The sequence below is a fragment of the Elephantulus edwardii genome, unplaced genomic scaffold (genome assembly GCF_000299155.1).
Source record: "Elephantulus edwardii isolate Elephantulus edwardi_28Jun2011 unplaced genomic scaffold, EleEdw1.0 scaffold00129, whole genome shotgun sequence".
Classification (NCBI taxonomy): Eukaryota; Metazoa; Chordata; class Mammalia; order Macroscelidea; family Macroscelididae; genus Elephantulus; species Elephantulus edwardii.
Genome location: NW_006399879.1, coordinates 5,017,124 through 5,031,376, shown reverse-complemented (window position 1 = coordinate 5,031,376; position 14,253 = coordinate 5,017,124). Strand labels below are relative to the sequence as shown.

The following is a 14,253-nucleotide window of genomic DNA, read 5'->3' as shown; positions in this document are numbered from 1 at the left end:
CATGATGTTGTTTATCATCTTAGTGGAAAGGCTTTTCGTCTTCTTGATGTTGAGGTGTAGTCCATAATGAAGTCTGCAGCAGGAGAATGGATAGATAATGTATGTCGTTGTTGTTGTTGTTATTTGCTGTCAAGTTGCCTGTAACTCTCAGTGTCCCTGTGTACAACAGCTCTGAACCCTGCCGTGTTCTGAGCCAGTCTCACTGACTCCAAAACACCTACCTCATTACCCCAGTTACTGTATCAATCCATCTCATCTGGGGTCTTCCTCTCCTATGCTGTCCCCCTCTACCTTTCCAAGCACGATGTCCTTATCCAAGGACTGGTCCCTTCTGGCTACGTGCCCAAACTACATGGAACAGAGCTTCAGAATCCTAGCCTCCCCAGAGAAACTTGGTTTCACCCTTTCTGAGACAAACATGTTTAATGTTTATTTTCGTGGCAAGCCATGGTATGTCCAGCACTCTTCTCCAGCACCACAACTCAAAGGCATTAATTCTTCTTCTGTAACCCTTAGTCACTGTCCAGCTCTCTGATGCATAGCAAGTAGTTGTGAAGACCGTGGCCTGGATCAGGCACACTTGAGCCTCTAGACTGATAGTGTTGTACTCTGGAGAGCTCCTGACAGCAGATTTTCACAGTGAAATTTGTCTTCTGATTACCTAAGTGTTGGAGCCAAGAACGTTGATTGTGGAGCTGAGCAGGGTGTAATTTTTAACAGCGTCGGTCTCTTCTCCATCGATCGTGGTGCTGCCAGTTGGCCCAGTGGTGGGAATCTTTGTCTTCTTGATGTTGAGTTTGAATTGACGTTGAGGACTACAGCAGCAAGCACTTCAGACCCACCTCAGTTTCAGCAAGCAAGGTTGTCTCATCTGCGTAACGCGGGGCAGTGGACGAGTGCTTCTCCATTCTGGATGCTGCTTTCCTCTTCATTGAGTCTGGCAGAGAAGTCCTAATTGATGGTCTTGACTCGCAGGCCAGGCGTTCTCTGTGTAATCTCTGGAGGGCGCTCTTTGTCTCATTTAGCTTCTGCTCCTGGTCAAGTTCATCGGCCTTGGCGTCAGTCTTCCCTTTACTGATGAGGTCTCCGTGCAGGGACCCCGGGTCTGAAGAGTGTGCTCTGCTCCTGGTTCTTGTTGATGATGGGAGAGCCCTTATCTCGCTCACCCCTTTCTCCTTTTACGTCCTGTGAGTTAGAAGGTGATGCAGCCCACCCTTGTGCATTTGCAGCTGATTGGCTGACCACACCAAGGGGATGATGACCATTACATAACTGCCACGCCACTGATGTCCCAGACCCACATAAGGGGACATGTATTTTTTGAGGGCACAATTCAATCTGTGACATTATTACACTTCCACAGCACATCTGCTTGAAACCATGGCTACAGTCACTGTGTCTGGCCACCCTGCTGAATGTCTTCTCCTCTTTCCTTCACCCTCTGCCTCTCCCATCATGATGTCCTTTTTCAAGGACTGGCCTTTCCTAACAACATGCTCATCCTTGCTTCTAAGAGGCACCTCGGTTGCACTCCCTCTAAGATAGAGGAAGCTTTTGTTCTTCTGACAGCCATATAATCGCCAGTCCTCTACTCCGACACCACAGTTCAAAGGCAGCAGTTCTTCTGCCATCTTTGTTCATGGTCTGTCAGTCGCGTATGAAGCAATGAAAATACCTTGCCCTGGGTCAGTCACACCTGAGTCTTTAAGCTGACATCTTTGCTCTCTAGAATTTTGGAGGGCTCCTTCACAGCGGAATTCTCCAGTGCGATACTTCTCTAGAACTGACTGCTGCCTCCATGTGTGCTGACTGTGGACCAAAGGACAGTGGAATTGTTGACATCTTCAGTCTGTCCCATGGATCATGGTGTTGCCTGTTGGTCCAGTGGTGACGATTTTTGTTTTCTCGATGTTGAGGTGAAACCCATAGTGAAAGCTGGTGTCACATCTTCTGCCGTGTTTTGAATCTTCCTCACTTTCTCCAAGCACATCCCTAAATGTTTACTCATCTTCTTCAATCTCACAGAACTAGTTCCTGTCTCCTCTCATACCTCTGAAAACCTCTAGAAGGTCAGCTAGGAGTCCGTTTCGACCTGATGATACAGCAAATGATATCTAACTAAGGAGCCCTGGTAGTGGAGTCCACAGGGAGGTACAGTGCCAGGCGAAAGGCCACTCCCTCAGATCCACCCACAGCTCCCAGGACCAAGATGAGCAATCTTCTGCTGTCCATTTACAGCCTCAGACCCACTGGACCACACGCTCCCCATCAGCTCCAACGCCATAGTGATGAGTCCGGTTTATATGTAATTACCATAATGGATAGACAGGCTGCAGTAAGAGAATTGTTCTCAGACTCACTGATTATACAGTTATGTTCATTATTAATAGGCTTCTGCTTAATGCATTGACATTACTTATTTAGTTCATGTTTAATAAAATGTGGCACATTTTAAATGTCCTGATACAGTACAGTTGATTTAAGACTGGTATATCAACTCAAAGCTCTTCTCTTCTTCTTAACAGAATATCCAGGGCATCTCCAAGCATCCAATCCAAATTACTAAACCTAGAAATTGTAAAGGTAACGTATTTCTAATTTGCTGACATTTTTAGATAATGTTTGTCCTAAAACCCAGAAGTGTTTGTACTTGTTTTCAGTACTAAGTAACGGCTTCACTTCTGTGGATTTTGCCTCTGTGTATGCACGACCAGAATTTAAATATACTTGAAAGAAAAACACAGCTTAAGTGCTATGGTACCTCCCTTCCAGCCATTTCCAAGTTAAAATAGATGATAATTATACAAAGAACGTTGCTCCACTCCTACCATGATCAAGGCAAAGGAAGGTCCTGAGAGAAGTGCAAGTTTTAAAGGAACAAGAGTGAACATTATTACATGCCCAGGTCTGCAGTAGCCACAGTCACAGTAATCTTGTGAGGTACCAGTATGTGGAATGTGGCTCATAGTGACCATGTGGACAGCAGACCCGAGCCTGGCCCTGTTGTGTGTCGTCCTCACCATCTCCACCCCGCCCCAGGCCCTTGCTATAGTCCCTGTGTCGCCCGTCTCTTTGATGGGCTTCCTCCTGTCAGTTACCTCTACCAAGCAGGATCTCCAGGTACTAGCCCCAGACCCATGAGTAACATGCTCTAAGTAAATGCGGTGAAGTGTGGCCTCCTCGCCTCCAAAGAGCGTTCTTCAGTACATCCTTCCGGATATGTTTGCTTGTCCTTCTAATAAAACATGTTATATTCAGCATTCTTCACCAGTATCACAATTCAAACATGCCGATTCTCCTTTGGTCTTCATTATTCATTGTCCAACTTTCACATCCATTTGTTAACCCTCAAAGTGACATCTTTGCTCGTTAACACTTTAAAAAGGACTTTCCCAGCAATCTTTCCTCCACAGATTGTCTTTTGATGATTTGACTATTGCTCTCAGGATTGTTGATTGTTGTTATGTTATTGTTAAGTGCCGTTGAGTCATAGACGAGTCATATCCACCCTATGAACGAAAGACCTGAACGCCTGTAAAACTTTCATCATTTCTCCACATTCATAGAGTTTCTGGAGGCAAACCATTTTAGAAGTGGATGTCACTCTTGCTTCCAGCTTGTTTTAATCGGGGAGCTCCACCAAACACTGTCCAACCTGGGTAACCATTATCACATTTGACACATCAGTATCACAGTGTTTAGCATCAGGAAACCATGAGTTACCTCTGTACAGCAAATGGACAGACCTGTGCTCTACCACTTAAAAGAGCGTTTGACCAAGAACAATTAAAACCAGGCTTGAGTGCCACAGATTAAATCATCTACCTTTGGCTTGGTAGCATAACTTTCTTGATTAGGGATCCAAATAAAAAGAAATCTTTGACAATTTCAATCTTTTCTTCATTTCTGGTGAAGTTGCAAAGTGATTCAGTAGTGGAGATTTTTGTTTTCTTGATAGTAACATGCAATGCAGACTGTATAGTCTTTGAGCTTTTTCAATAAGTGCTTCAAGAGTTCTTCCTTTTTCCACTAAACACAGTGTGTCGAGTCCATGTTGCAGGTTGTTAATGAGTCTCCCTCCAGTCCTAATGTTGTTCTTTTTTACAAAGTCCATCTCCTCAGATTGTCTGCTCAGAATTCACATTGACTAGATAGGTGAAAAGATACAACCCTGACATACATCTTTTATGGTTTTAAACTTGTTCTCTGTTTTCTGGTTTTAAAACATGCGGTATTTCTTTGGCTGCTTCTTGGTCTTTGTAGAGGTTTTGTTCTGAAATTCCTCTTCTTTGTCATGTTGCCCATGATTTCTTATGATCCACACAGTTGAATGTGTTTTTATAGTGAGCAGAACCAAGGTAAACATCTTTCTGGGTGTTTACCTCATCATGATGTGTTTTCAGCCATTTGATAGGAGCAGTGATCTTCTTCCTTCCACATCCTCTCCTGAATCTGGCTGAACTATCTAGCAGTTCCTTGTCTGTATATTGTTTCAGCAAGAGTTTACTTGCATGATAGAGTAAGATACTGTTCTGTCACTTCCACACTCTGTTGATTCCCCTTTTTTAAGAATGGGTGTAAGTGTGGGTCCCTTCCAGCCATTTAGCCAGGTAGCTGTCTATTTAGTGTGGACAAATGAGCACATCCGGTAATGCGGTTGTTTGGAGAAACGTTCTGATTGGTATTCTGGTAATTCAGGGATTAAATTAACTGCACTGTGGCAAGAGGTGGTGGAGACGTTCAGTGTCACCATGCAGAGCAAGGCCCGAGAAGAACTGTGGAGCAAACACCACCAAGTGCTCATCAGCCTCAGATCAGCCGCATTTGCCAAGGAGTGAACGCCAATGTCAGAAGGCGAGGAGGAGGAGGAGGAGAAAAGGGGGAGCAGTGGAAATACTAAGACGGGGAGGCTGTGGAGAGCACTGCAATCAGTGTCACAGACAAGGTGCTCATGGTGTTCTCCTTGGCTGAAGGAAATGAAGCCACGTCCATGAGAATCGGAATCCAACCCTGAGTTTATCACACCTGAATCTAAGCTCAAAAATGTGTCTGAGGTATTGGACGCTATATACCTGAAATGCAGACAGGTTGTAGAATGACATCAAGGGCATCAAATAGGAAGAAAACAAAAGATCACTAAGAAGACGGGAAAGAAAGAACAAAAAACTACCTGGGGCGGAGGGGGGGGGGTGGGGGGGCGCAGATCAGAACAGCAAGGAAAGGAAAAGATGCTGAAGTGAGGGAGCTGACCAGGTGGGCTCAGGGAGTGGCTGGAGAAGGCAGCAAAGGCGTCCAGAGAAACGTGCAAAGACAGGAGCCCACCTAGCACTTCCCAGCCTGAGACAACAGAGGGGAAAGGTCAAGCCTGACTTATGATGATTCTATGAGCAAAATAGTGGATAATGCAGGAAACGTTACAAAAAGATGGAAGGACTGAACAGTCATTCCATCCAAAAGAAGCAGCCACTACTCAGCCACTTCAGGAAGTAGAAGGATACTGAGAGGTCCAGCAGAACTGAAAACTTTTGGAAAACTGAAATTCTAGTAATCAGTGGAACATCAGTTGAAATGACTGAGCAAATGGGAGTAGCGCTGGAAGTATTCGGTCATCTGTGTTCAGACAGACCTGTCAGTGACCACTGACAGCAGGACAGATGCTCCGGGCGAGTAGTCAGCCCTGGATCGAATTTGCCCAGGAATAAATGTCAGAAGGAGGAGGACCTGGGGGGAGAGTGCAGTGGCCTGGCTGGGGTGGGGGGGCTGCAGTGTCACAAAACAAATGGAAAACCCATTTGCTCTGTAAACCCTCGACCAATCACAATAAAATGGGGCTTTTTTAAAAAGGACTACATGGAAAAGAGGGAGAAATTGCCATCAAAAGCTTGTATTTCTTTAAGAAATGTATTATTCATACAGAACACAATTTCACTGGAAATTCACATTATTTTTTTAGCCTCCAGTTTTATACACACACACATTCACTCACCCCCTTCAAATTGTTTTTAGGAAAAAAACCCTCTTTAGTTTCTTTTCTAGAAGCCAGGGAGGACCGTTTGCCCTGAATACACTTTAAAGAGGCAGTGGTGCTAATGGTGTTTCTGATCTCTGTCCAGGGTCCTGGTTAAACACAGAACAAAACGTGTGAAATGGGTGTGTGTTTGTTTATTTATTTATAGACAAAAAAGATAGATACCTTATCACTTTCAAAGTAAACCAACATTGACCCTGAACCAAACATACTAATAATTTAATGTTTTCTCTTTAAAGTCCCATTTAGTGAATTTTAGAAAAGGCATTAGCGTTTAGAAGCCGTTTCCAGAGTCCAGTGTGGTAGTGTCAAACTCCAGGACCAGTGCTGACCCCAAACCCAGGCTTCTTGTCATGGAGGTCCCAGCATCTCACGGGTCACTTGGGGAATGCCCCAGTTCTCCATGCCTGCATTTTCTCCATTAAGAAATTCTAGACAAGAAATCCTAATCATCTCACTGATTTTCAGTATTACATATCATCGAGTTAGAACCGACCCATAGCTGACCCTCGAGTAGGTGTTCAGAGGTGGTAAATTTCAGAGCAGCTGGATTTGAACCATGTACCTTTAAGTTGGCAGCACAACTCCTTACCACCAAGCCACCAGCGTAGTAATATGGTATTTAAAATGACGTGAACTAAACTATTCAGAAATTTAGTTGCTTTACTTTGTAACAACTTAAAAAAATATTTATATGAGGAGAATCTGTTAGCTTATAGCTGCCCAAATTCACAGTGTAAATGCTGCTCCTCAGATGATTCAGGAGCCCACGAGGGGACCCTCACCATCTGCCCCAGGACCATGTTTGTCTCGTCTAAAGGCCACACCTTCCTGGCAGCAGGTAGGAGAGCCGCGTGCGTTGACAGCTCACCTTGCGTGTTCTGTATAGTGGGACGATTAGGTGATTAGGTCGCTCCTAGTCACTTCCCCAGCTTATTCTTTCTGACAAATCTGAAACCCGGTACAGACTTGCAGAAAGCAAACGTTTCTTGTGGATACTAAATGCCTACAGGTGGGGAGGCCCCTCCCAGTCCTCGCCTGGCTCTGCATGTCCCACACAGCCCCACTCGGCCTGACCTCCTTTCTCTTCTCTGTCCTTGTCCCCATCGCCATCTCTGGCTTCAGCCACGTGGATGTCCCTCTGACACACCAGCATTTCTAGGCGAGGCCTGTGTCTGGGAACACTTCACACCCGTCCCAGCTCCCTCCCTCCCCACCTACCTGCCTGTTCTCCGACCACTGTCTCTCCTGGTTACCTGTGTTTACATCATCAGCACACACAGTCACCCCTGAAGCTCCTTACCTCCCTCTGCTTTTCCACGCCCTTGACCACTTTAATATCCCCAGCACCATTCTCCCTCGCCTCCGTGAGAACCGGTTTTCTGATGTTTCTGTCTCCAGAACCTCCTGAGCATGGAGCGTAGTAGGCCCTTTATAAGATACTCATGGGAGGGATGACGGTACAGCCAGCCACCCAGGAGAGGAGAGAGGTCTCTGGGGCTGGTAGATAAGGACTGGCTGGTGCTGGGACAGATGGGCGCTGGGATGTGTTCCCTGCTAGTCCAGCAAGGAGGGGAGAATGGTGGTGTGTGGGTTTCAGGAAGAGGGGTTGCAGCAGTGTCGGGCAGCAGTAGGGATCTGCATTAACACCGGACTCTGTGTACAGACTTTTCGCAGATTGAATTGCGCATTCTCGCACACTTATCTGAGGATCCAGAACTTCTGAAGTTGTTCCAGGAATCGGAGAGCGATGATGTATTTTCTATCCTGACTTCGCAGTGGTAAGATATATGAGCTCATAATGTTATCAGATCTGCAGTGATGCTGACATGCTTTTAAAAGCCTGAAGTTATTCCAAGGCTACTTTCATAAGAAAGAAATTACATTTTTCTGTAGCAGTTAATCATTTTGAAAAGAAGAGTCGATAACTGGGGCGCCAAGGGTTTCACAATTATCAAAGAACGGATCGTTTTCACAACTTAAAAAAAGAGGCCAGCCGCTCGCCAGTGTCATAGGCGTATAAGAGAAATAAAAAGTGCAAGTCATGTGTCCCTGCACATTGGTGAGCAGCGTCCAGGGTTCTGGGAGTGAGAACTTCCTGCCCCCAGGAAGCGGCCATGGCCACACAGGCACAGACAGGAATGATGCCTCCGTCTGACGCAGTGCACAACCAGCACGACTGCAGGGCGGCCCCTCAGCCACGTCCCTCTTTTCCTTTTCCACTCCTGCGTTCTCAGCATCCCCTGACTGACCTGCTCCTTTCCCTCCTGGCACCGTGGCCTGAAGCTCTCTGAGCCTCTCTGAGCCTCTCTGAGGCCCCGTGCTTCCCCAGGGAAGCCCTCACTTGCCGACTAGCTGCCAGGCTCCGTTCCTCCCCGCGCTTGCTCATGCTTACTCTTTCCAAAGGGAATTTTGTTTCACCTGCTCAGGAGCACGATTCAAAACTCCTCCGTGCTGCTGTGTGGATCGGTGTCATGGCAGAGTAGCGTTTCATCTTGAGGATATCTATTGTTTGATCGGCTCATCATTTGATGGGCATTTAGGTTCTTTTCTCTTGTGAGGTCTTATGAGTTGCACTGCTATGAATATTTGTGTACAGGTTTCTATGTGAACATGTTTTCCGGAGAGATATATATTTGGGGGTGTTTTTAGATGTTCTAGAGAAATGAAATGATATAATATGTGGGGTTTTATGTTTGACTTCTTTCACTTAAAATATGTGAGATTTGCTGTCCTTGCCTTTAAGAACCCTGGTTGCACTTCCCCCAGAGGCAGACTTGTTTGTTCTTTTGACAGTCCATGGGTATTCAGTACTCTTCTGCAACACCACAACTCAAAAGCATGCGTTCCTCGGTCTTCCCTTAATCATTATCCAAATTCCAGATGCATAAAAAAAATTGAAAATACCACAGTTTGAATCAGGCACACCTTAGTCTTTCAACTGACACCCTCGCTCCTCAGCGCTTTACAGACGTCCTTGACAGAAGACTTGCCCAATGCAGCACACATCTTCATTTCTTGGCTTCTGCCATCGGTGTTGACCATGGATCCAAGTAAAATTAAGGCATTGGCAATGTCAACCTTTTCTCCGTCTCACTCCCTGTTGCCTGTTGGTCCCATGGTGGAGATTTTTGTTTTCTTGATGGTGAGATGTCATGTATAAGGATGGTAAAACCTTGTCTCACATGCTTTGGGCCTGTTGTCAAGAGACCCGCGTTTGGGAAAAGTCACTATTGTGGCAAAGGGGGAAGAGTCAGAGAAAGAGGAAGATCCTCACTAATATGAAGTGACACTGTGACTAGAACAGTAGCCTCAAGTGAGACGGTGAGGTTGGTACAGCACAGGGCAGGGTGCCAGCTTCTTGTTAATAGGATCCCTGGGAGTCATAGCACCAACAGCAACAAATGACTGGAGACAGTCACCCTGTGCACAGTTAGCCCCTCTGATAGCATTCCCAATGTGTGTATGGTGAAGTCTCTCCATCCTTGCTTCTAAAGAACATTCTGATTATACTTCTTCTAGGACAGATTTTTGTTTTGTCTCATATATTCCATATTTTTACCACACCATAATCCAAAGACATAATTTCTTCTTCCATGTTCCTTATTCCTTATCTAGCTTTCACACATAGATGAGGTGATTAAAAATACCATAGCTTGGATCAGGCCCACCTTAGTGCTTAAAGTGACATCCTTGCTCGTGGCACTTCAGAGAGGTTATTTACAGCAGATTTTCCCACTGCGGTTGATTGGCAGACTTCTTGACTGCTACTTCCATGGGTGTTGATTGTGGATCCAAGTAAAATGAAATTCTTGTCCACTTCAGTGTTTTCTTCATGACGTTGCTTCTTGGTTCGACGTGAAGATTTGTGCCTGTCTGATGCTGAGATGTAATGTGTCCTGAAGCCTGCTGTCTTTGACTTTCCTCAGTTAATGCTTCAGGAAGCAAGGTTGCATCATCTGCAGAAAAAAAATTCTCTTCAGATTCATGCTAAGCTGCTCTCTCACAAAGCCAGCTTGAACACTGGTTGTCTACACTAGATATTGTGTGTTTCTCCCTCATTTTATTAGCTCGCAGTTCTTGGGAGAACTTCACAAATAAGAAGCATTCAATATTTGCATGATGGTTGCTTCTCATTTCCCACCAGTGGTAGTAATTCAGCACTTGTGATTACACTATAATTAGTTGCCGTGGAAATGATTTTGTTACAGAGAACTAGAATAGCTCATGTTGAAAAAGGAGCAAGATCAGATATGCTCTTAACAATGCTTGCCTCCTGTAAATGCCTTATTGTTTGAAGCGCTAAAAGCAAAAAGGCAATTTGATAATATATTGGAAAATATTTGGCAACATCTTCAAAGAATGACAATCTCCTTGACATCGTGTCCTGGGGAGTCTGAAGCCAGCTTCAGGCTTTGGGGCTCTAACCTTAGACTCAAAGGCTCATAACAAACACAGCCTTCGAGAAAGGAAAGAGCCTGCTCCTTGCGAATGCAGGATGTCTGCTGGGCTCCACTCCCACCTGTCCATCAGCATTCTAACACTTAAGATTATCTTCAGGGAATGTTTTAAAAATGGAGACTTGGGGACAGTGTTACAGCTCATGTGTAAACCCTGGGTTTGGCAGGTCCAGCCTCAGGCCAGAGCACTGGACCAGTGCGGGAGTCCCGTCAGCAGCAGGCCTGGCTCTGAGCGCACCACATCCTCAGCCACATGCGGCCACCGCAGCGCCGGGTCACACACCGGCCACTGAGCATCTCCCTCACTGAGGCCGCCAGAACGTGTTACACAATACAGACAGGAAAATGCCTTCCTACGTGTGTGCTCAAGTTAACGTTTTCAGTCTGGTACTGAGAAGCATTTCAAAGGCATCCTTCTTCTCCGGTGCTGTTGGCATTTTCCTTTCCGTCCTCCCCCTGAGATGGTGTAAACTTGGTAAACCAAGTCCAGTATGCAGGACTGAGCTCAGCCGCTTCCTCCGCGGGGGATGGTGCTCCCATGCCCACCGATGGCAGTCTTGGTCCTGCGGTTGAATTTGACTAGTGAAATGTGAGTACAAGTGGCTTGTGTCATCTCTAAGCTAAACCTTTGAACATTCAGAAACCAGGCATGACTCCTTGCCCTCATCTTCCTTTGATTACAAGAACTCGCAGAGTGGTTATAGAGCGGCTCCATCACCCTGCACTGGAAAGGGGCAGCTGGACTGCAGCAGAAAGGTAGCGAGGATGAGAAAGAAAGTGCAGCTTTTGTAAGGCTCCTGACGTGATTTATTACGGCCGCGTGGCCTGCTTTGTCACGGCCTCCACAGGACTTGCTACCAAGGTAAGAGGCTGCTGTCAGAAACAGGGCACTGGCTTCAGGGCCGGCTGGCAGCAGGGAGGAGAGGGGTGTCGGATGCTGGAGCGGCATAAGGTTTGGTAACATCGTTATCTGTGATGACTGGAAGGGCACGTCAAATCGTAATGAGCTTGTGACTTTCGGCATTGGTGGGTCAGCAGCAGCTGGTCCCTGGAGAAAGACTCCGTGCCTGGTAGAGGGTAAGTGACGAGAGAAGACCCTGAGCAGGCTGGATGGACTGCAGCAGTGGGTTCCCAGGGCGGCTGGGAGGCTGGCACAGGCCCCGGGGAGCGCTGTTCCTGTGTGCAGGGGGCTGAGTCATCACTGACTCAGCAGGGCCTAACGGCACAGGCCTCGGACTATTACAACAGTTAGCTGCTGTTGTCTTTGTGTGACAGGCCACTACAATAGAGAGAAACTCGGAAAACAATTGGCAAGGATATAAATAGGAGTGAGAAGCAACAGAGAAAAGCAGCGCGTTTGGAGGCCTTCACATTTGAAAACATAAATGATTCTCAACTCCACTGGGTAGGAGAAAGAGGTTAGGCTTTTGAGGAACAAAACCAGTTACAGCACTGCATGGACAACTGAAGGCTTGGCCTTCATGCCTGAGGTGCTGTTAACACCTACACGGTCAGTCAGACATCACAGCCCTGGGCAAAAACCGAAGTGTGACCTCCCCACAGATTGCTGCTGGTCAACTCAGGGTGCCTGCGGCCAAGTCCAGGGAGAAGGACTCATCTCAGCATGAGCTCTGTACGTGTGTGTGCACGTACGTGTGTGCGCACGCGCATGAGGGTCTGTTGTACATAGAGCTGACTGAAGTCAGAGAAGTAAGAAGCTGGTTATGTTTCTGAGATGGTTCTACCTCCCAAAGAACCATCAGTGTGAGCTAAAGGAGACCGTGATTGAGGCGTAAAGCAACCCCTGAACCCCAAGGCTTTTATAGGCAAGAGACAACCTGGGAAATCGCTCATCCCTCAAGGAAAGCAAATCCTCCAGTGTCCTCTTTCATGTCGCCAGGAGAGATTATGGAAAAGGAACTCAGAGAAAGTGGAGCCCTGGAGAACAGCCGACTAGGAAACTGCACCCTGGACGTAGATCCAGGCTGATTGGAGGATCGCTGCCCACCGCTGGAGAAGAAACCCTTCAACCCAATTCAGAATTTCTGAGGACCAGTTATTGCTGTGGGAACGTTTACTGTAGGCACCCTGCCTCTGTCCCACTACTGTGTGCCACGTACAGGGTGGCAGATAGGCTTGCTTCGTGTTCATTTGTCTCCAGATTAAGACTCACACAAGGTAGAGATAGTCAGAGAATCCTAGACTTTGAGCCAGACACCATGATTGTATGGAGCTTTACATGTCACCTTTATGAAGGAGATGAGTAAATGCTGCCAAGACGATGGGGAGAAAAGCAAGTATTTCTCATCTAAAGGTGGTGATGGGGGGTGGGGTGGGGAATGGGGGAAGTGATGTGTCATCAAGTCACCTGTGACTGTTAGCAACCCTGTGAAAACAGCTCTGAACCTCACTCTATCCTGAGCCAACCTGCACCACACCTGAGCCCATTGTCACAGTTACCATGTCACAATCCATTTCATTCAGGGTCTTCCTGTCATGCACTGGCCCTCCACCCTTCCGAGTATGATGTCCTTCTCAGAGGACTACTCTCTGCTGACAGCATGCCCATGGTGAGACACAATTTCAAAATCCTTGCCCCAAGAAGCAACCTGGATTCACCCTCTCCAGAACAGATCTGTTTGTTCCAGTCCATGATGTGTTTACCACTCTTCTCCAGCACCACAATTCAAAAGCATTAATTCTTCTGTCATCCTTGGGCATTGTCCAGCTCTCTGATGAATAGCAAACAAATGAGAAGACCAGGGCCTGGATCAGGTGCACCTCAATATTTAGACTGACATGTTTGCTCTTTAACACTCTGGAAAAGTCCTTGACAGCAGATTTTCCCAGTGCAATTCGTCTTTTTATTTTCTTACTGCTAGTGCCAAGGATACAGTGATTCTGTGTACTCCTTCCATCTTCTTTTAATGTTGCCGGGATCATTCAATATTCTGCCCATAGCGTCATTAGGTATTGCAACTCAAGGCTTAAATTTGTTCTTTAGTTCCTTCTAAGAAATGGTGACCAAGTTTAGCCCTTTTGATTTTCTGACTCCAGCTCCTTGCACATTTCATTATAATACTTTGCTTTGTCTTCTGGAGATGCCCTTTAAAATCTTCTATTCAGCTCTTTAACTTCTTGATTTCTTCCCTTTTCTTTGGCTTCTCAGCACTCTAGAGCAATATTTAGAGTCTCTTCTGACAAGAATTCCAAGAAACAACATATGACCAAGAGGCAATGGTGATGAAGGAGGAAGTGCAGGCTGCCCCAGGAATTGATGGAATGTCAATTGACATATTTCAATAAACAGACGCTTCCCTAGACATGCTCACAAGGCTGTGCCAATCTGGAGGACAACTACCAAGCCAACTGACTAGAAGAGATCTAGATTTATTCCCATTCTAAAAAAATGTGCCCCAACAGAATGTGGAAATTCTCAAACGATGTCACTAATATCACACGCAAGCAAAATCCTGCTGAAGATTATTGAAAAATGACCAGAACAATACATCAGCAGAGAACTACCAGAAATACAAGCTGGGTTTAGAAGCGGTAGTGGTACCAGAGATATTATCACCAATGTCAGATGGATCTTGACTGAAAGCAGAGAATACCAGAGGAATTTCTTTCTATCTGTGTTTCACTGACTATGCAAAGGTATTTGACTGTGTGGATCACAACAAATTTGTAGCTAATCTTGAGGAAAATGGGAATCCCAGAACATTTGATTGTGCTCATGCAAAACCTGTACTCAGACCAGGAAGC

The 14,253-nt window shown here is 46.1% G+C and overlaps 1 protein-coding gene across 1 annotated transcript in view; it reads left to right on the top strand.

Annotated features, from left to right (window-relative positions):
- POLN (polymerase (DNA directed) nu) overlaps nucleotides 1-14,253 on the top strand; it is a 296,309-nt gene that overhangs the window by 158,499 nt on the left and 123,557 nt on the right. Inside the window, exons 15-17 of the mRNA XM_006893654.1 lie at nucleotides 2,526-2,583; nucleotides 6,792-6,869; nucleotides 7,695-7,809. Coding sequence (XP_006893716.1) covers nucleotides 2,526-2,583; nucleotides 6,792-6,869; nucleotides 7,695-7,809 — 251 coding nt within the window. The remainder of the gene's footprint in view (nucleotides 1-2,525; nucleotides 2,584-6,791; nucleotides 6,870-7,694; nucleotides 7,810-14,253) is intronic.